The 24,079-nt window shown below is 38.6% G+C and overlaps 1 protein-coding gene across 1 annotated transcript; it reads left to right on the forward strand.

Annotated features, from left to right (window-relative positions):
- Nucleotides 1-22,584: 22,584 nt before the first annotated feature.
- LOC110712496 lies at nt 22,585-24,079 on the forward strand. Its single transcript, XM_021890960.1, has 2 exons — nt 22,585-23,338; nt 23,451-24,079. The coding sequence occupies exons 1-2, from the start codon at nt 22,585-22,587 to the stop codon at nt 24,077-24,079; spliced, it is 1,383 nt and encodes a 460-aa protein (XP_021746652.1).

Below are 24,079 nucleotides of genomic sequence, written 5' to 3' on the forward strand. Positions count from 1 at the left end.
TCATTAGTTTAGCAATAGATGATACATAATCAAATTACAATAAGTAATGACATACTCAATTTACACTTCCATGTCAAATTAGGCATATCATACTATCAAGCTCCTAAGTCAAGGGCAGCTAAACCTATCATGAGGAACTAAAAAGCAACCTCATATAATCAATTTAATTGCAATACAAACATCAATGCTTCTCCCACATTTGCATAGTTAACCCAAAAGGTCGAGCTTCACCCAACCCCTAGCAAGAAGACTACTCACAACTCATGTTTATCAACATGCAATCAAGAATTAGGGTTCTAAATACTTCAATAATTGGGGAAAAGTGGTTAACAATTGAAATAACTATCATCCAATAACAAATTACCAAGAACTAAGAAGATTTAAATAACATGCAAATACCAAATAAAATCTGAAATTAAGTGGAAAAAGGTTGGAGAAATTACTAATTGAAGCTTCAAATGTTGAATACAAATTGCCAAACTTTGAGAGTAATTCTTGAATTTCACTAATACAATGATTTGATTTGATGAAAACTAAGCTAAATTAATCCTAAGGAATGTTTCAAACTAAGAGAGGTTTCCGAAAACTAGGCTATTGTACTCTCTCTCTAAATGAGCTAAAGGGGAAGTATTTATACTCCCCGAAACACATAGGGAAAACTGTCAAAAAAGAAAACGGATTCCCAGCGAGGAGCGCCCGCTCCACAATGAGGAGCGCCCGCTCCTAAGCTAGGAGCGCCCGCTCCTTTCGGCTGCACGCCCTCTCCAGAATGCTTCAATGAAGGATCAGATTTGAAAGAGTCAGGGAGGAGCGCCCGCTCCTCACATGATGCACGCCCGCTCCTAACAGCACCTGAACTTGGGCAGAATGTAGCTAGAGTCGAGGAGCGCCCGCTCCATGAGAGGTGCACGCCCGCTCCCCTGGAGCGCCCTCTCCAATCTTCAATCCTCTTGTCTTAAACACGATTCATGCACCGAAAGCCTGCCCAATTGAGTCCATAGACCTGCAAAACATGGACAAACACAAACCAAGAGGGGGAAAGCCGAGACAAAACATTTTCATTCAAAATTGGGTTAGAAAGAGGGGAAATGATCGCAAAATCGGGTTTAAATTTACACAATAAGTGGTCAAATAAACCACTTATCAGTAGTAGACCTTAAAGTTGTGTTCGCCTTTTTGTGGGTGGATACCGTCGGAGGCGCGACGCTTGACGTGCTCGTAGCTTTCAAGTAAGAGCCCCGGTTTTTGGGCGAAGCTCGCTTCGAGGGTAAGATTCGTAATCTTTTCTTTGTGATTATTTATTTATGCTTTATGATTTTAATTATTGCGAGTGGTTCCTCGAGCAGGGGTTTGTTTCCGCGGTGAGTCGGACTCACTAAACCCCAACAGCGGTATCAGAGCCCCGCTCGTTTATTTTTATAATCATGTTTTTCAAGGTTTATTTTGGCTTAATTTTCTGGTTTAAGTTGCTAATTAGATTAGTAGCTCGGTTTTATTTATTTTAATCCCGTTTTAATGTCGATTTTGGCCCAGAACCCAGATTTTCGCCCAAGACTAGTGAATTTTGGGTGGAAAACGTGTTCTGGAAAGGTTTTTATCCCCAGAGGGGACTGTGATTTTAGCCAAATTCTGACCAAAAATGCCTTTTTCCGAGGGGTTTTTCGTTTTTGACGAAAATTTTTAAGTCTTTTCTAACCTTGAAATTAATGGCATAAATAGTTGATTATATGGTTGATTATTTGCATTATTTTCTGCATTTTTATGTCCCCTTAAAGCACACTTACTTGGTAGTATTTGATGCTTAAAGGTTGATTTATTTTCACATAATTGCAAACTAATTGCTTTTTAGTGTGAAAGTTTTATTTTTGAGGCTTCCTAAGTGTTAAAGATTCAATCTTTATTTGTGATAAGTGATTGAAACTTCAAAAACCACTAAATTCCATGTTATTTTGTGTTAAACTTTGATGTTTTAATCTTTTTGAGTTGATTGGAAACATAAAGTTTCGATTTTTGTGATAGAAATTTGGTTATCTTCATGTTGGAAGATATAATTTTCAAGGATTCACAAAATTTAGATGTTGGAATTTTCATTTGAACATTAAAGTTCATATTTTTCCAACTTCCCTTTACTTTGTCAAATTCTCAAGTTTAATTTAAATTGATTAAATTGAAAGTGAGAAATTGCCTCAATTTTATGTTGCACCAAGCTAAACCAATTTAATTAAGAATGGTTCTTGGAATTATTTTGGTTATTTGCACTTTGAAAATTTTATTAAGTTAGACTTGTTTAAAATTTTATTTTGCTCTCTAAATTAGTTCTAAAATTAATTTAGAATTAATTATTGTTGTCTCGCGAAAAGGGATCAAATCTCGAGGCCGTGGCACGCAAAACGAGGCATTGCATCACCATATGTGGCTTCCAAGGTGGCAGCGCCGCCTTACTTGCGGCCACACGCGCGGCAGCAGGTACGGGCTGCAGCAGCCACGCGCGGCTATGCCGTGGCAGCAGCTCGCGGTCGTGTGTTCGTGGTCTTGGCGTGTGTGTATGCTTGGTGCGGTGAGGTGGCTAGCCGTAGTAGGCTTGATGTTGCTTATTTTGCCGTTTTATTTATTTTAATTAATTTTGTTTATTTTAATTAAAATTTTGGGAGGCTAGGCCTCGGTTTTGAGCGGCATTGGCAAAATTTCATTTTGACAAGTTTGGGTGCTACCGACTTAATTAATTAGATTAATTAAGGAAATGCGGAATTTAGTGGGAGCTTCAATTATTAATGACGTAATTTATATAATCGGTTAAACAACTTTGACTAGTTTTAATTAGGCGTGTTAATCGGATTAACCACCTAGATTAGTTACTAGTGCGCGCGTTGTTTAATTGCATTTTACTTTGTTTTAATTTGTAAATTTCATGGGCCATTCACAAATAGTGGATGGATTAATGGAATATATATATATTCTCTCTCACAGGTTTTATGAAATGGCAACTAGTGGGACCCGACTAGGATAGAAAATACGGACTACGTGCCGTTATGTATTTTTGTAAATCTAAATACGGTCTACGCACCGTTAAGTATTTTTGTACTTTAATATTTAGATTATTCCTAGTTGTAGACACTAGTTTTTTGCATAGTTTGGTTAAGTCTTGAAGACGACGTATCTTGGAAGACAAAGCCTTGAATCGCAAATGAAGACCTTTTGAAGATATGAAGATTTCAAGGGGTCATGCTAGTTGCCAAAATGCATCTATAATTTCGCTTTATATTTTATGCTTATATATATGTGAATTATTCGTTAGATGCATGTTTAGGTTTTCTTGATGTTGCGATGATTAGTTAAGTTCACTTAAATCAACCAACATAGAAATCCTAGGTCCCTAATAATATTGAGTCAAACTTGCCTTTCCAAAACAACACTTACTAACCGAACGAGAGTGATGGTAGGCTACGCCAAAGCGAGGTGCCATCACTTCTCCAAGGGGCATAAGGCACACTGGGTGTGCACGTTGGTTTTGGTTTAACTCATCATGAGGAGTCCTCACATACCGTGGCAAAAGAGATACATTGTCAAAGATGCATTAGATGCGACGATTATCTAACCAAGAGTGGCTTAGAGCCATTAGCAAGGAAATGCTTACCCTAGAAGATTGAGTGTTTAAGACAAGCCAAAGCATGCTTAACCACTCTTTGTTTCTTCGGATCTTGGAATCGCCTTATTTTCGCCAAATAGGGAAAATTATTATGCGTAAATAAGACGTTTAATAAGATTGAAGTTTGCATGAATGCTATTAAATTTCAAACTTATTATGTTCTTGATAAATGGTTATACTTAGCACTTATATTTATAGTATTCTAAATCAAATAATATTGTTTACATGATTGGTAAAGGAAATCCTTGAGAATAGTTCTCAAAGAAAGGAAAAGCATTTCTAAAATACAATTCTCATAAATGACTTTTATAATTAAGTCCGAAAGGACGGTTGGACATCATGTATTCAAAATACTAGGTAGTTTTGATAAAACATGAGGTATTGAGTTGCAAACTCAAGATTGTCAATGTTTGACAACCAACGTATCTTTTCGCATCACAATTGAGTAGGACTCATTGATGTAGTAATTCGAGTAAGAATTAATGGAAAAGATGAAACTTTGTTTTACGGCGCACTAGGTGCTTGATTATGCCTAACAAAGTATAAGAGTCAAGGTACTTAAAGAAATGATTCTTAAAGTAAGATTATGAGATATTGTATGATAAGAAAAATAGGAAAGAAGGAACGAAGAAAAGGAATTAGATTTCATTTCAACTCATGAGTTCATGTTATTTACTTAGCAATTCGTTATCTTCACAAGTATCGGATACTGCTTGAGTGTTCCACTATGATAGTGACCTCAAACTATTGAAGTTAAGCTAAGTTATCGACTTACAAGCTTAGAATGAAGCAAGAAGAGCTACATCAGTTGTAAGGTCGTATGTTTTGTTTAAAGACCTTTTAAGCCAAAGGCTGGAACAAGTAATGGTTATTATGTTCCATAATAAGCAACTGATCCGTTTACACACGGAAAGACTCACATTCAAAGTAATGAGCAATAGTTGCGAGATTTATTTGAATGGGATGGTTATCCAAGCGTTGAGTTAAGAATGCTTGATTATAAACAAACATTTCTCTAACATGATAAACTCACTAAGTTCAAGTCATGGGCTTGATTTGCGTTCCAAACATCTTTAGCAATGTCACATCGACAAGAACGTACTCAAGGCTCTATTAAATAGGCTCTTGATAGTTGCTTGAATTGGAATCGTTCTAAGACAAGAAAGTCTTACTTGTTGAAACCGACAAAGCAGAGAACTATTGTTCTTGGTATAGACAGTTGACTCCGAAGGCTAAAGAGGATTCAATTACTTCAACGTTTCACAAAGAATTTGAAAGGATATGGCTATATTCATCAAATGTGAACAAACTTGACTTGAGTAGCTCAAGAGTTCGGTGAAGTACAGAATCGACTTAGCAAGATATCAAAATGTCTAGATTAGATCAAGTGATGTTTGATTGAGCCAAGCGTGACTATCTCAAAGTTATGAATGGAAATTTTCATAAATAACTCCACAAAGAACATAGTGTGTCTTCATGGAGACCTCGGTGTCATTTAAAAATGACTCGAACAATGACGGTTCACAACCCTTCCTATAAAGTTCTTAAAGATTTGCACAAATGATTAATGTTACACTAAACAATGTGTCGAAGATAAGAAAGGACGCCATATTCAGTTATGGATAGAAATAACTTCTAAAACAGTGGGAGTTCACTAGCTCAGTGGGATCAAAGTGGCTCAGTGGGAGCTAGGTGACTCAGTGGGAGCTGAATGGCTCAATAAAGACTAAGATAGCTCAAGTAGGAGCTAACTGTTTGTTTCACAACGAACTTTTACCCAAAGACAATATACATGTCTCTTTGTAAGCATTCAAGTGAGACTACGGGTATTACCTCCACATCCCAATTGAGAACAAAAAATTGTTTGTTGCTCTAAGTAGTGTCTTTCTGGAAAGTAACACGTTTCCAAAACGACAAGTGGGAGGAAAATGAACTCGATGACCATCGATCTTAGCAACAAACTAGAACTGAGAATCTCGGAAGACCTTAAAGGACTTCGTGATAATGCTTGATCAAGAATACTCAAAAGGACTTTACAAGTGCCTTAAAAGAGAATTCATTACTCACAAAACATTAAAGATGTTGGAGTAAGATCAACATAATAAAAGGGCTTTGAAAGCGCCTTAAAACTCAGTGTTTGATGCAATTGCCCCGTATAGGTATAGAATTCACCAAAGGCTTGGATTGAATCCTATAAATTTTCTATTAAGTTAGAAACAAACCTAAGACTTACAAGCATACTACTTACTATTAGATAGTAAAGGAATAATGTCTTGTAAGATAGCTACGACAAATCCAAATTCCGAATAATGGTTAAAAGCCATGAAAATCCAAAATAGACTCCATGTTTGAAAATCATGTTTGAAACTTGATTAATTTGCATGAAAGGTGAAAGACCCATCGATTGCAAATAAGTTTTCAAGGAGAAAACTAACAAATGTGGAAATGTATATGCATACATAGCTAGATTGGTTGTAAAGGATATAATTAATATCAAGGAGTTGATTTTAAAATCCCATTCACCAATCGGAATGCTCAAGTCTTTTCGTGATTGATCTAGCAAAATTGCACATATGAAATATGGCAAAATAGATACAAAAACCGCCTACCCAAAATAGGATTTTGGAAGTGACTATGGAATAGTCGAAGGGTTTTGAAAATCTAAATAATGCTAGATTTGAAAGCAAGCACATGGAATCCGTCATTGGATTAAAGGAAGCATTGCATGAAGGAATTGGAACGTGTTTTCTCATAAAGTTAATAAGAGGATTGACTTATGGAGAAACATAGAAATTCTGATGAACAATAAGTTTAGTGGGAGCAAAAGTAATGGTCCAACAAGAAGTTTACGAACCCTATTGTGAAACAACCATCAAATGCTAAATGTTTAGATTTGAAAGTATTTTCGACAATGGACCGAGCTAAAGACGATACTTAGTACATGTTGGGAATTAAGTTCTATGGTATAGACTTAATTAAATGTTTAAATGAGTAAAAGAAATTACCATGTTAAACATGAAAGACTTTGAAAGGCTTTCGACCCATATGTATGAAGCTAAGTAAATGTTTGACCTATGTATAAGCTAGACTAAGTACTAAGTCAAACGAAAGGACTCTAGTAGGAGACTTTCAACCACATCATATAGCGAACAATTTGTCAAGACTCAGTGTAACTGTATGAGCTAAATGTTACATGGATGGAATAAAATTGAGAATAATTCTAGAATTAAATCCATCATGTAAAGCTATGATATGGAATCGTCAGATGAATTAAATGCTTAGAGCATGTGAAGTACGTATATAATACCAATCGACATTAATCTAAGTATTAGATCATTAGATTATAGTCAAGAACATCCAAAGAACTTAAATAAGTAGTTGGATGAGTTCTTGACGCATGGAAACAAATATAATTTGAGTTTTGATGTTGCAAGCACAAACCTTAACAAGGATTAGATCCTTAGCAAGGAAGCCATTTATAAGCACGAGGCAAGAAGTGTCGTGGCTTGAGAATGGTAACATGGATGTGCATCCATGTATAATGTGCGGGAATTTAAGGAAAATTTCCATGATCACAAGTGATTAGGGTATCCCAAATCGTTGTGATTCGCTTGGAGTGAAACCCAAGCAAGGCATCATTAGGGAGTCTACTAAAATATATGTTGAGAATATTGTTGCCTTAAAGGCAATAATAAGGAAAGATGTTAAATGGAAAAGTTCGTTGTTGAACATTAATGATTGTAGGTTGTCAAGTCGAAGGTCTCAAATCATGAAAATGAGTGGGAGCCATTGCTTGGACAATAAATCCTGAATCACGTGTAATCCATTAACACTCTCAAAATTTTATCATCTTATTATGGAAATGGTGGATAATGAAGATGCTAAGGTTTGCAAAGTAATTATAACTAAACCTATGCAATAAGTGAACGACAACATTCATAATTGCATGAAAGAAATCAAGCATATCAAATATGGGTGTGATTTCTATGAATGTTTTATGAAGAGTATTACTCTTTAAACATTTGGGAAAAACCATTTATCATAAGATGAAACATTGTGAAGTTTCATAGTGGAATAAAATATTTCTAAATATTCCAAAAAAACTATTTAATTGTGGTTTAGAATTAAATAATGAGTCCATTCGATTTTAATAAATATTCAAAATAGGGTATCAAGTCAATGGCTTGGATAAAGAAACACCTATTAAGTGAACATTGAATATTTTAATCGAAAATTATCCCTAATCAAGGTCATATTTTGTGGACGATTGATGACCATCAAAGATTAGTGTGTAGTATGATTTATAGCACCGTTTCTTGTGCTATGAGGATATAAATCATTTGCACAAGTATTGGTTTAGAACCATACTGGATCGATCTATGAGGATACTTTAAGAGATTTAAAAATCGTCATAAGTATTTTCTCATTATTACTATCGGAACTCTTTTCCTTTGACCATGAGTAGTGGGAGATCTCTTGTTTGAGTACTGGTCCGCTTTGGTATCCGCCAAACGTCTGCCGTAACTGGGGATTATAAAGACAGATATTGGGCGGGTGAGTCCTCTTAGTAAGAGAAGCTACATTATAAGACTGGAAATGTCCCCCTACTAACAATAGGGAACATGTCTTGTTGTTTACAAGGCCTCTCGAAGAGCGAGACTGTGAAAAATGCATGGCTGTGCTCAGATGGATTTTAGAAATCATCTGCTTATTAACAGTCAAACTCGGATTTCGAGAAACACTTTTGGACGTAACAGAGATGACTAGTAATCTTACTCTGTAGTTCAAGAAGAGACATGAAGAGACATAGGATAAGGGCTATACACTAAATGCACACTTGTCCGGAAGGACAAGTGGGAGATTGAAAGGAATAGTGTCCTTCGAACAAGTGTATTATTCTGATAGCGGGTTCAGAATTATTAGAAAGCTAATATATTCAGTAAGGTCAAGTGATCGGAATGCCTGGGTGGAGGCCGCTTCCGATCAGTAATATTAATATAATTAATATTACAGCTTAATCTTGACTGAACCCTTCGGGTCACACCCAAGCAAAATATACGAAACAACTCGACGAATTAATTCGGAAGAAATTAATTCGTCGCCCGAGTGTTAAACATTTAGACGTCGGAAAAATTCGAGCTTGCAGCGTCGAAACCGAGCGTCGGAGAATCTCAAATGTCGAGCCAAAATTTAGGATTTGGCGAGACGGGAAAATGCATCAAGTAACAAGTAAAATCCTAGCCACGCGAAATGCTAGGAATGCATGCCCAATAGAAGCATGCCACGTGGCAGAACACATGGCAAAACGCCATGTGGCAGCACACGTGGCCGCCACGTTGGCAGCCGCCAAGTGGCAACAGCCAAGTGGCAGCAGCCACGTTGGCAGCCGCCACATTGGCAGCCGCCACATTGGCAGCCACCTAGTGGCAGCCACCAAGTGGCAGCGTGCCACGTGGCAGCATGCCACATGGCAGCGCCATGGTGGCGGCGCGCCACGGTGGCGACACATGTGGCAATGGCCGTGGACCCGGGTTGATGGGTCATGGACACGGGCCAAAATAAAATGGGCCAACCGAACCCAACTTGGGGCTCAAGGTTGGGTGACACATGGTTAGTTCACATTGCATGTGAAATGCCTTGGGGACCAAGTGAGAAAGTGGTCCACACCTAACCATGAGACACTTGTCACTTGTTCCTTTGTTTATTTAACTAAGGTTTGAATTCACCAATCTTTCCATGTGGGATCTTTTTGTGAAAAGTCCCACATTGAAAGATGAGTGAAATTCACAAGGCATACTTCCTTATAAATAGTCATGGAATGACTTGAGAATTCTTTGCTTGAGTGGGAGTTAAAAAGAGCATTCCATAATTTTGGGAAAACTCTTAAACTCATATAACACTCGGGTTTTGGTCGGACCTCGCTAACCCCTAGGTAGTAGACCTTAAAGTTGTGTTCGCCTTTTTGTGGGTGGATACCGTCGGAGGCGCGGCGCTTGACGTGCTCGTAGCTTTCAAGTAAGAGCCCCGGTTTTTGGGCGAAGCTCGCTTCGAGGGTAAGATTCGTAATCTTTTCTTTGTGATTATTTATTTATGCATTATGATTTTAATTATTGCGAGTGGTTCCTCGGGTAGGGGTTTGTTTCCGCGGTGAGTCGGACTCACTAAACCCCAACATTATTTCCTATTACGGAGTTAGCAGTTGATTTTTATTAAGTTTTAATTTCTTAAAATTGGCTGTTTTAAAATCCGTCGTTATTCGGATAAAAATAAGGTGGCGACTCTACGTTTTATTTATAAGTCTTATCAGACACTTAAGTGGAACCTTTTATAGACTAATTTCTATCCACTAAAAACCAGGTACCACAGTCTGGCGACTCCACTGGGGATTTTTTTTTTATTTTATAAATGTGTAGTGGTTTAAACCTGAATTTGCGTTGTTAATTTGTTTTAGTGTACGCATGTGGTCATTCATCATTCATCAATTTTCATGAGCATAAGCATTCATTTTTTTTCTTTTTAGGTCGGCACCTCTGCCTATTGGTAAGGTCGGATTTAGACAACAAAATTAATGAATTAAGGGCGTAAACCTACATCCGTGCGCTACTGCAATCGGCTCTGTTAGGAACGTCCAACCTCGGTGTTCACAGTTGGAAGTGATACGAGGCCACTTGGTTAATAATTTCCTCAAAATGGACTGACCTTTAGATTAAGAAACATGTGCATCAATACATACATGAAGTCTCTACGGTCATTTGTGTTAATGATTCATTCGTGTTGTCATGAAAGTTTTTTTTTTTCGACAAAAACTTGTTTTAAGTGAAACTTTTTTTTAGAAGCTTACTTATGGACCCAATAATAAACTAAGAGTTATCCATAGACCTTCCCTCATATGATTTCAAGAGAGTTTAACTTTCTAAGACTACGAACACCACATGTGGTGCATTTTAAGCAATGCCAAAATCTCCCTCTAAAACCTTTTCAACTTAAAGAATGGTTTAATCACTATTGATGAATTAATATATGAGTTAATGTTCTTTTCAAAGGAAAGTCTTATACCCCTTAACACCTTGAAGGTTTTCTTAACCATGTTCTTGAAATTGCAGTTTACTTGTTGTTTAGAGACCGAGATATGGATACAGGAGCACAAATGTGTATTGGAGGACAACATTGGGGTTCCATCCGCTAGATTTACTCTAGGAGGTGTGAATCACTAAGTTCTGTATCATCGACTAAAGTTACAGGGTTTCCTCAAGTCAAAACACAATAACTACACTATGCCGTCTCTTGGAGCTGATATGGGAAAGTATTGTAATTATTGTCATGACTACGGACACAATACAAATGTTTGTAGTGATTTGAGACATGCAGTCCAACAACTCATTGATGATGGGAAAATTCCAATTCCAAGATCGTAGACTCCACCTACTCTTCGATTTACCGATGCAGATTTGCCGAATGACTACAGTAATGACCGGCCCTTGTCCATTACCTTGGTATCGGATTGTTACAAGGTCTCAGGAATTTTGGTAAATAGAGAGTCCACATTCAACATCTGCAGCAAAATGATTCTCAAGAAATTAGGGTGTGAAGACGCTCCTTTAAGATCCTTGAAGAAGGTGGTTAGAACAAGCGATCGCACTCTCATGCAGGCAATTGGGGAAATCACCTTACCGTTAGGATATCATGATTGGGTTTGTAATGCTGAGTTTCAAGTAATCGACGACCCGGAAAGCCTCATCTTTACCCTGGGAAAATCATGGTTACAACACATAGGGGCAATTGCCTTTGCACTCCATCAGAAAGTCAGATTTTCAACCCCGGGCGGCGTAATAACCATTCATGGGGATGCAGTCTTACCGCACACGGCAACCACGGTGTGTAATATGGTGAGATTTGGGGAAGGTTCGACTTCGAAACCAAAGAAGGAGAATTTTGAAAAATCATTATGGGATTTACTATCAAATTCCTCAATGTATCGTGGGGCTTTTAGTGATTATCTCAAAAGAACAATCATAAACGCCTCAACCCCTTTTAGAGATTTGAGGGAAATCTTCAAACTTGATCTGCACCAGGTCAAAGACGATTTGATTAAAAAGGGTTTTATAAGTGACTCACTGGATCATGCGATTATATGTCATAATATCAAGTATTATCGTGTTCACATTGATGAAGAATCTTCCATTAATATGTGCCCATACCATACATTTATTGATTGGGAATTCGAGGAAGAAGAACTTAAACCTGTAACAATAGATGATTTTTGTAACAACGATTTATATGAAAATGTATGTGGTAAAATTGATGCAATTGTTAAATACAAAGGTGTAAGTTTCACCACAAGTTTCATAATTTGTGATATACCAGTTCCCTATGATATCAAACTTGGTCAGCCTTGGATTTACCAATTTCATCCCCTTATGTTAGTTCAATCCCAAAAGACGCCGGCCCGACTTCGTGAATCCTTGACCTTCCATGATGGCTCTAAGAGTTTAACTTTAAGGTCTGAATCTCCAAATGATAAAAGCCCACATCCAAAAGTTTCCACTATAGAACGATCCAAGGCCTCTCGCCAAGAAAACACTGCCCCCCATTCTCGTCAAACTAGCCCAGAATTATTATATGATGTGCCTATCCATGAATCAATGTATTCTCAAAACGTATTCAAAACCTTAGACGCTTTTCACTCTTCCTCACGAAAAGGGAAAAATTTTGAACATCACGATATTGATCCAGGACTCACCTTTACAGATAGCGATTTACCTCCTAATCACTATCATAATGAACCATTGCATATCACTCTTCGACACAGTGCAAGTTATATTAATCACATTTTGGTTGACACCGGATCTGATGTTAATCTTTGTTCCCGAGAATACTTGTACGAGATAGGGTACAACAATTTACATATCACTTACCGCTCCATTATTCTCAGAGGTTTTGACCAATTACCCAGAGAAGTGACGAGCTCTATAGTCTTACCTTTGGTACATGAGAATGCTCTGTTCAGCATAGAGTTTATGGTAGTCGATTTTCGACTCTCATGAACTTGTTACTAGGGAGACCATGGTTGCACGGGTGTAAAGCAGTCTCGTCTAGCTTACATCAAAAATTAAGAATGAGAGCGTCATGGGGCATCATCACTATATGTGGTGACTATAGCAGGGGAGCCTATGAAGGAGAAAGCTCGTCACAATATGGTGGTTGGATAAACACCATAAGCACAGCAAGTTATTGCATAGAAAATAGTGAAGCTGTTGAAGTAATAAGGCGTCCACCCTTTGCAAGAATAGTATATTTTCCTATTCCGGAGAATGAACGGGACAAGCCAAATTGGATGCCTAATAAGGCAAAGGCCGATGATATCCGAAGAAGGTTTAATTGGCTTTACGACCAAGATATAGCAGTTCCTTGTGAGGGGGTTGAAACATCTGCAAATAAAGTGGCAAATCTTCGAGAAATCATGGAACCCTACATCTTCGTCGACAACATCGACCTTTTTACAACGGAATCATGCACCGTAGTATGTAAAGCATGGGCATCATGGATATTGGACAAAGAAGATAACCCTTTCTATGTTGCTAAACGGAAAGCTGCTTGGGAGAAGCGACTTTTGATCGAGGAAATAGATGCATGGTAGTGTCATTTTCATTAAAGTTATTTTTGTAAAAGTTTTTTTTGTTGCGAACTACGAGCGACTTGATCCCTAAAAAAGAAATGAAAAATTAAAAAAAAATGAAAAAAAATCTTGTAACAGGGTACGTAGGCAGCTCGCTTTGAGTGCAGTCGCAAAAATTTTAAAGTTGGTTTCCTTATTGTGTCGAAATACGATAGGCCTGATTTCCTGAATCACATTACACTCAGTACATTTCCGCACTCAGGAATACGTAGGCAGCCTTCGAGCCCGGCCACTAACAGTTTGTTATTGCTGCAGGATTCACTTATTTATTTATTGATTTATTTATTTATTTTGATTTCCTTCATCATGAGGTGGAAAATAGACAAAAAAGAAAATTAATTCATATTTACATAGTGATATAACCATAACAGTAAATAAAAAAATACATAATGCAAAAGTCAAAAAGGCCCTAACTGAATCTCAGGAGACGGTGGAGCTTCGAACACCTCTGTTTAACCCCAAGTAAACCCTTCGGAATGATCAACCATAAGGCAGACTCCTCGAAGCATGTCTTGAGGGGAATGTCGAATACTAACCTCCCAACCACGAGAGCGCATTAGGAGTAGTATGTCGCATAACTTTTGCTCGGTATTTCTTGGGTAGACATCAAGCCTAGACAGAGATGAGATGAAGCGGTTAACGTCCATCACTACTTCTAATTGTTTCACCTATAGAGAGCGAGCCTTTTGCAATCCATTTTGAAGTAAACAAAGCGAGAAAGAGGAAAAGCTAGGTCCTCTAAGCCTTGAACCAAAACCAAACTTCCAAACATGCCCGGGCTCTCGCAATATATACCCACCTCTACATCCACCTGAGCCATCCGATAAGGCTGCTAGAGATAGAGTATGAGGATCTTCTTGTGACCAAGGAGTAGTCGACAATGCCTAAGTTAATCTATCTATTATTATGAAGAGACTCCTTTGACCTATTGACCATAAAGTCTAAGGGAGACGAGACACGTAACGCCTATGACGCGGAGGTAGTTTTTGAAGAAAATTCTCCTTAGATTCTCGATAGTTTGAAGGACCACCCATCATCATTGTTAAGTGATTGTAGGTTATGAAGTCTGATACACCCAACCAGGGATAATTAACTGAGCTTTGGGGTGGGCCTCTCCCTTGGCGCGAGGAAGTCCCAGAATAAATACTGTGAGGGGTATTGTAAGCCGATATGGCTATTGATCCTTCAGACAATCGAGTGAGTGAAAGGAAACACGTGTCACTCCATAGGAATAGAGTTGATGGGAGAGAATTATGCCCTGCGAGAATACAAGACCTTGTTACATCTATGTTTTCAGAGACCTCCTTGCCAATCGACAAATTAGAGATGAGTAAGACAAAAAAAGTAGGAATATGGGTTTTGTGTAATAGGGAGATATTATGTAATATTTGACTCGTACAGTACCCACGAGCATCCCAAAACAGTAACCTGAGAGATGAGTACACAGGAAGATTAAAAGGAAAATGTGATGGCAGGTTATGACTCTCTACGAGTTGGCTAGCGAATAAGAGGTTTTGTTGGCTTATAGTAGCTATGATAGGGTAAAACGAGTCTTCAGAGAAACGTAGAAATAGAGACTTAGCTAGCACCATTGTATCTGCCACAAATAAGGAAACTGACTTTGGAGAGTTATTTATCTCGAGTACCTGGGGTGGACCAGTCACTAGTGCAAGTGTCACTTGAGGAACTGAAGGTGGGATAGCTTTAGAATTTTGATCATAAGGGAGAGAGAGGTTTTCCCTAGAAAATTGAGATGGATGATCTTTTGGCCATATTGAACTAAGAATCTCGTTGCGTTCTCTTTCTCGTAACTCTTGGAGGGAGGAGCGCGAAGTGTCAGAGAAGAAGTGAATTAAATCTCTAACGAGTGAGGCATTAGGATCCATAACTTAAATTTAAGCAAAGTAAGCAAAATTTCAAAAGAAAACACTTGAGATTTTAGAGAGAGAAGAAGTTTGGGTGAATAATCCTTGTTCAAGTTTTAGTTTTTTTTATAAGCCAATAACCAATGGTGTGTTCAACACGCAAGGAATCTTCGTAGTAGGGTCCAATATTTTTATTTTATTTTATTTTTGGAAAAAAAAAAACTTTTTTTAGAAAAAAGGGGTGTTCATTTTTCTTTAAAAAAAAATCTTTTATTTACTTTTTTAGCTTGTTGAAGAAGTTCTTTTTGTAATGTCCCCTTTTTACCCAGGAAATCCACCTGGACCCGCACAGGATCTAGGCTTGTCCGGCAAACCTCTTTTCACAGTTTACAATCCGATTCAGTAGCCTTCTCACCGGGTCATTCGACACTAAGGGAAATTCATTCTCCACCACCAAGCGAAATGTCCGAGATTCCTGGCCATGAAAGTTCGCTAAACCCTGATCCATCCAATGATCTTCGAGGATTGATGCGAGCTATCCTTGATCGTCAAGATACTATGGAACAAACAATACAGAGTTTGTTAAGACAGAGTGCAAGTGCTCCTCCTCCTCACCATGATTCAGAGGTAGCTTCACCATTGCCTTTGGATGATGGAAATGGTGATAGAGAAGCTCCTACCAAAGTTGAGGTAGATATTCTCAGGCTCAAGGAAGTACTGAAGGGTATGACCAAAGCAGAACCTTGGTTAGATATTCATGGTCTCACCTTATTTCCGAAAGCACGACTGCCACCTAGGTTTAAGATGCCGAATCTCACGAGATTTGATGGTACAGGAAGTCCCACCAATTTCTTAAAATTATACGTAGGGGCTATGAGTCCTTGGGGTGTTGATGAACCTTTAATGGCGCAATTGTTTCAGCAATATTTAGATGGGGTTGCCGCTCATTGGTTTCTCAATCTGGAAAATTCAAAGAAAACTTCGTGGGCCGATATTGTGCGAGAATTTTCTAGCCAATACAAATATAATGAAGAGATCGATGTGACAAGGAGGGATTTGGAGACAACTTCACAAAACCCTAATGAGACATTTTCCGCCTTCATTACTAGATGGAGAAACAAGGCTGCAAAGATGGTGAATAGGCCGAACGAGGAAGAACAATTATAGATGATAGTGAAGAATCTTCTTCCCGTCTATCAAGGACGAATGGCTTTCCAGTATTTTCCGTCATTTAAAGCCCTCATATCAACAAGAACTTTGGTAGAGGATGCCATAAAAAAGGGAGATATCAAAAAGGATGAAGGGAGCAGCAGTAACACCTCTTACAATCCTAAGTTTGGGGGGAATAGGAAAACCAATAACAACGATTCAATACCCTCAAAACCAACAAACTTGATACACAATATCGGTGCCGCACCAGCATTCCAACTCAAGCCGCAGAGGAATTTTTCTCCTTTGAACATGACCTATGCTCAAGCTTTCTCCAAACTAAAAAAGGCCAACCTTGTTCAACATTTAAACCCAAGGCCACCCCCAAGAAACCCTCCTCCCAGTTACAACCCAAACCAACACTGTGAATTCCATCAAGGGCCTGGGCATGACATTGAAAATTGCACAACATTCAAGCATCGTATTCAAGATCTAGTAGATGGAGGAAGGCTTTCAGTTGGGGCACCCTCTGATAAATTTAAAAATACACAACCAAGCATCACTAATAATCCTCTCCCCAATCATAAGCCTCCTGTCTTTATAAACACCATATCCACTACCAATAACCAGATTGATCCAACATTACTAATGGTTCGAAATACCCCTCAAATGTATGAGATGCCATTATCCGGAAATTATGTGTATGTTGTGTATGATCACTCCACTCAGCAAAAGGTCAAGCTTGTGCCATGCAAAGGTTTGGATGTCATCTTCAATAGAGATTCGTTCTCCGATGTCTGCGCCACTATAGGATATGATGGGGAATTTTGCCTAATAGATGATGAAGAGGATGCTCTCTCGTTGTTGTCAATGGATGAGAAAAATGTTGGGGCACACCTTAGTACCCCTAGTAATTTTTAATGTCCGATCTATCTTGATGATCTTAGTGATGATGAAGATCTACATGTGGCCCATTTGACTCGTGCAGGTCGTCATTTTAAACCTTCATATCTTGAAGATGAGAACCCTGTGGAAGCCCTGAGAAGGAAAGAAAAAGACAGGGAATTAGTAGAGGTGAATAAGGAAGAAGATGATGTTATTAAGCGCATGAAGGAGGTTAATGCAAATGTTTCTATATGGAAGTTACTGACTCATTCTCAACCTCATCGGGCCGCTGTTCTGAGACATGTCAATGAAGTTTCAATTGATGCATCCATAACACCGGATCAAATGGTAGGACTTATTCATGGAGCCAACCGCACTTTAATGTTTACCGACGATGATCTCCCAGAAAGTGTCAACCATAACAACTCTTTGCACATAACTGTGAAATGTCATGGGTGGACAATACCCCGGGTACTTATTGACAATGGTTCTGCCATCAACGTATGTCCTTATCGAGTTATGACGAAGCTCGGTTATCAAAAAGAAGATTTGACACCTTCAAGACAGGTTGTTAGGGCTTATGACAATGCCAAAAGGGACTATTTGGGGTCAATTGAGTTACTTTTGGAATATGGACCAGTGGCTAGAAATGTTGAATTTGTGGTAATTGATATTGAAGCGTGCTTTAACCTTTTGCTCGGTAGACCTTGGCTTCATGAGAATAGGGCGGTAGCCTCTACCTTACACCAAAAGGTGAAGCTGCTCACAGATCATGGTGCAGTGACACTTGTGGGTAATCCAGAAGTTATGAATGTTTCTAGTGTTAGAAAATCAGTGCTCCATTTAGATGAAGAAGAGGGTAGTCAATTAGACGGATTCACTATTCATAATATTGGATTTGATTCAAGTAGCTCATGGAAAAAAGAAGAAGAAACAGAGGAAGATCCGGAAGTGGACTTAGAGGAAGATGAAGAAACTGAGGAAGATCCGAAAGAAGAAACTGAGGAAGATCCAGAAAGAAGAGCTTCAAGAAAATGACAATGATTCTGGGGTTAATCCCCAAGGAGCTAGAGATGGAACAAACTGGTCCAATGAAGATGGGGTAGAAGAGGAGCCTAAAACTCCAAAAGACAGCGATCCTTGTTTTATAGGAGAATCTTGGACAAGTAATTCCTTTAAACATGATGAGGGATCTCGGAAGAGGTCTAGGGCCGAGGATTTTGATTTGGATTTTGATGTCCTGTGTTATAGAAGGTTGGTATACCCAAAGGAGTTGATTTTTTTCCCTAACTACAGGCATGTAGACCGTTATCTTAATCTTCCTCAGTTTGAGAAGTTCAATGGGTTGGGAGATCTTATTCTCCATTTATACAACTTTGTGAATACCTTATACCCTTTAAATGTTCCAGAAGAACATTTTCCTATGTTGTTTAATAGAAGTCTGGGTGGACCCGCATTATCCTGGTATTATACCTCAGGGGTAACGAGTAAAGGCTCTTGGGGAGAAATAGCTCAAGCATTCAGTGACTGGGCATTTGAATTTCGACAGACTGACACCGAAAAACTGAAGCTAGTGAATATGGAGCAAAGTGACCGGGAATCATTTTCACATCTCTTTTCAAGATGTTCTCACATTCGGCTCGACTTCGTTTTCCCATAACTGATCGAGAGTTTATGTTGATATTGCTAAGGAAGTTAAATGATTTTTATTATCAACATATGGTCTCCATCAAATACGCCGGTCTCTCGCACATGGAGAGACATGGTTACGAAATTGATGCCTATCGACTACAGGAAAGAAGGCCTAAGGTGCACCCTCAAGGTGAAAGAGCTAACAGGAGGATATTCACTCGAATCGACGAACCATTGAGTGTGGTGTACGATCGTTTGAGCAAAAAGGGAATTCTTCAGGCAAAAAGCTATGTGTATTCATTACCACCACATGGGACCGATATGAGACAATATTACAGTTATTGTCATCTATATGGGTATAGAACCTATACTTGTTACGACCTTAAATGTGCAATCCAGGATCTTATTGATCGTGGGATCATCACTCCGGCCCATCCTAAGTCTAGCGTACCAGAGACAAGCCCGGCACAACCACGGGCCTCTCAAGCTGATTTGTTCCTTCAACTATTCAAAGAAGGTCGTATCAAACCACTACCTCGTCGAGCAGGAGCTGATCCTGTTGGACCAAATCTCAACAAATATTGTCACTATCATCAGTTACATGGCCATGATACTAACGAATGTCACGCCCTCCGTTGGTGTATAAAGCGCACAACTGGAATTTCCCGCCCGAATCAGAAAGTGTCCATAAATTCCCTTTCCCTTTGGACACACGAAGATGATCCCACTCTTTTGATTGCTCTTCACTACTCGGACTACTAGAAAGACAGTTGAAAACCTTAAAGCCTAAGTAATCTATACATGGGAAAGGAAGCATCTACAACGACATGGTGACCTCTATCTTACCCTCCATCAAGAAGGATGAATAAAAGGGGTAATATGAGCACTGTAAACCAAGCATTTTTTTTTCTCCTCCTTATGTTTTCTTTTGGTACAAAGAACTACGTACAGCTTGATCCCCTAAAGCACTATTTCATGATCATACACAAAATTGTACTTGCACGCACATTGTTATTGGGGTACGTAGGCAACTCTGATCGAGTGCAACTGTTTCAAAAAAAAAACCTCCTTCTTCCGTTTTGAACTACGACGGGTCTGATTCTCCAAAAAAAAAAAGAGAAAAAAAAATGTGAAACTACAAAAAAATCTATCTGGAGATATGTAGGCAGCCTTATGGCGCGACCCGAAATAATTAAAAAGTTTTTTTTTTGGGAATGAACACCCCACTAACTTATCTAACTTAATAGACGTCCTTTAATTTTTACCAAAATCCTTTTTTTTCGCATGCATTTTTGCATTTATCGTTTACTTTTTTTTTAATTATTTTCAAAAAAAAAGGAGGAAATCCTAATCTTCGGTATGTAATGTTTAGGTATCCTTTGCCAACCCATGACCAACCAAACTCGAAAATCTACTCTACCCTCGGATTCCATTCAAGAAATCCAAGATCCAATACCCCAAACACTTACTAGAGGACTTCAATTGATGTTGAAAATGGATTATGTTCCAGGAGCTGGTTTAGGACGAAACGGTGAAGGCATGAGGCACCCAATCCCAATAATCGATAAGCGAAATCGTCATGGTTTGGGCTTCGATGAGAACATGGGTTCTAAGGTTATGAAAAAGAATTCTCTCACTTTGAATGGGCAATTTGAGTTGCAAAATGAAACTGAGCCATTTTATGAGTTTCCTGAACCTTGGTATGACTTGGATAAAGAGAAAATTCTCCCTGGGTTAGAAATTTTCTTTGCAGAAGCAAGGAATGAAGAATTTATTAAGAAATGGTTTGATAAGAAACCAGTATTTAAGAAAGATTTTGATTGGGCTGACCATCTAAAGCAAGGAGTTCTAAGAGGCTTGTTTTCATCAATTTCTGATTATGAAGTCCGATTGGATCCCATTACGCTTATTACTCCAATAAAAACAGAAGTTGAAAACAATATCCGATCCAAAACTCGAGAACAATTCCCTTTTTTCCCTAAACTATATCCTTTTCAATCCTCTATCTCAGACGGTTATGAAACCGATAGCTCATCATCTAGCCAATCATCTATCCATACACTGCCTGATATCCCATATCATGAAGATATCGATAAAATTACTTGTAAACATATTTGCGTACAAGAAATTGATCTTGATCATGAAGCATTTTCTAATAATGAACTTTTCAATGAACCTAAATCATGTGTGACACCCATGGAAGAGTCTATAACTGTAAACATAGGTACGGATAATGATGTAAAAGAAGTCAAGATAGGATCCTCCCTTTCCCTCGATGAATAAAATGCATTTATTATTTTACTTAAAGAATATGTGGATGTGTTTGCATGGTCTTATGCTGATATGCTTGGTGTCAATCGTAGCATTGCTGAACATCGTATACTACTCTATCCCGATAGCAAGCCAAAGCAACAAAAGCTTCGTAGAATGAAACCAGAAGTTAGTCTCAAAGTTAAGGAGGAAATTCAAAAGCAGCTTGATGCCAACTTCATCAAACCAATTAAGCATCCGGAAAGGCTGGCGAATGTGGTGGTAGTACCCAAAAAATGTGGCGAGTGTGCATTGATTTTAGTGATTTAAATTCAGCATCACCAAAAGACTATTTTCCTTTGCCCCACATTGATGTTCTGGTTGATAACACTGCTGGACACGCCATGTTCTCATTCATGGACGGACTCTCGGGATATAATCAGGTGCTTATGTTAGAAGAGGACATGTCCAAAACTTCTTTTATTACCTCATGGGGAACCTTTTGTTATAGAGCAATGCCCTTTGGATTAAAGAATGCTGGGGAAACCTATCAATGGGCTGCAGCGACGATTTTGCATGACCTCATCCACGATATTGTGGAGGTTTATGTTGATGACATGATTGTCAAAAGTCATGATCGTGAAATGCACCTTGATGCTTTAAAATCATTCTTCGATAGAATTAGGAAATACAATCTGAGATTGAATCCTCAAAAATGTGTATTTGGAGTAACTTCGAGAAAACTTCTAGGCTTCGTCGTAAGTCAAGACGTAATTAAGGTTGATTCTGACAAGGTAAAGGCCATACAAGAGCTTCCTCCGCCAAGGACGGAAAAGGAGATTCGGGGATTTCTTGGTAGAATTCAATATATTAGTAGGTTCATATCGCAATTGACAACCCGGTGTGAACCTATATTCAAGTTACTTAAGAAAAATGTTCCTACAAAGTGGAATGACGAATGTCAAGCCTCATTTGATTTAATGAAAGAATACCTCTCCAATCCTCCGGTTTTAATGCCGCCGAAACCAGGGCAGCCCTTGATATTATATCTTACTATTACGGAAACAGCCATGGGAGCTCCTTTGGCACAATACCAAGAGGGTACGAGGAAGGAAATAGCTATCTACTACCTCAGTAAAAAGTTCCTTGAGTATGAAACTAGATACACTCCTTTAGAAAGAGCTTGCATTGCCCTTATTTACGCGACAAAGAAGCTTCGACATTATTTGCAAGCACATACTACTTATCTGGTTTCAAGGTTAGATCCAATCAAGTACATTTTTGAGAAGCCAATCTTGAGTGAAAGAATAGCAAGGTGGCATGCGATATTGTCAGAATTTGACATTCAATGCGTGAATCAAAAGTCTGTCAAAGGGAGGGCTATATCTGAAGCTTTAGCTGATGGACCTATATCGGGTGATGAATTTGATGATGATTTTCCAGATGAACATATTTTCTGTCTTAGTACGTCATAATGGAAGATGTATTTCGACGGAGCCTTAAATAGAAGGGGAAATGGTGCAGGGGTATTATTGATCGATCCTTATGGAGTACATATTCCTTTCGCTGTGAAGCTTAGTTTCCCAACGACGAATAACACGGCTGAATATGAAGCATGCATCTATGGAATCGAAGCGGCATTAGCAGCTGGTGCAAGAAATCTCACAGTATACGGTGATTCTTATCTCATAATTTCCCAGACTATTGGAGCTTGGAAAGTTCAGGACGAAAGGTTGCAAATGTGCACGGAGTATCTTCAACAATTTATCCCATTATTTGAAGATATAGAGTTCAAACATCTCCCTCGCGAACAAAATAGTTTCACCGATGCTTTGGCAAATCTGGCGGTAAATTTAACTTGGGACGATGATGTGAAGGTACAATCGGTAACAATTGTAGAAAAAGAAATTCCAGTGGTTAATTTTAAACCAACAATTGCTTTATTAACCCAAGAAGATGATGAGGATGCTTGGTATACTGATTTTAAGAAGTATTTAATCAATGGAGAATATCCTAAAGAAAGTCACAAGAAGGATCAATTGGCTATTCGAAGGCTAGCTTCTCATTTCACAATATTGAAAGGTTTGTTGTATCATAAGAGTTTCGATGGAAATTTTCAATTATGCATCGATGGGGAGCAGACACAAAGGATCATGGAAGAGGTACATGGGGGAGAATGTGGGCCTCTTGCTCGGAAGATTCTGCGAGCAGGGTATTATTGGACCACTTTGGAAAGTGATTGCATCCATTTCGTACGAACGTGCAAAAAATGTCAGCTATTTGCAAACCTTAATCATATGCCGCCAGTTAGCCTGAATAATTTTACTTCTCCATGGCCTTTTTCCAGGGGGCATAGATATCATTAGGAAAATACATCCGAAAGCTTCGAACGGGCATCAATATATATTGGTTGTTGTCGATTATTTTTCGAAATGGGTGGAGGCATCATCATATTCAAAACTAGGTGCAAAACAAGTTTCAAAATTTGTAATCAATAACATTATATGTCGGTATGGGGTACCTTTTGAGATTATTTCCGACAATGGTTCGCAATTTGAAGGCCATCTCAAAGAAACCCTTGAGAAGTATAAAATCAGACATCACCAATCATCACCATATTGTCCTCAAACCAATGGAGCTGTTGAAGCAGCTAACAAAACCATCAAGACGATAATCGCCAAGATGACAGATAGGGCTCGAGAATGGCCCGATAAACTTCCCTGCGCACTTTGGGGATACAGAATTTCCATTCGAACACCAACTGGGACTTCTCCATATTCTTTGGTATATGGAATGGATCCGCTTCTTCCAATCGAAACGGAGATTCAATTGCTTCGCGTAATGAATGAAAGCGAGATATCTGAAGAACAATGGCTTAAAGAACGATATGATGAACTTTCTTTGGCAAGTGAACGAAGGTTACAAGCCCTTCACAACATTCAAATTTATCAAAGACGCATTGCTCGGGCTTTTTAA

The sequence above is a fragment of the Chenopodium quinoa genome, unplaced genomic scaffold (genome assembly GCF_001683475.1).
Source record: "Chenopodium quinoa cultivar QQ74 unplaced genomic scaffold, ASM168347v1, whole genome shotgun sequence".
Lineage (NCBI taxonomy): Eukaryota > Viridiplantae > Streptophyta > Magnoliopsida > Caryophyllales > Amaranthaceae > Chenopodium > Chenopodium quinoa.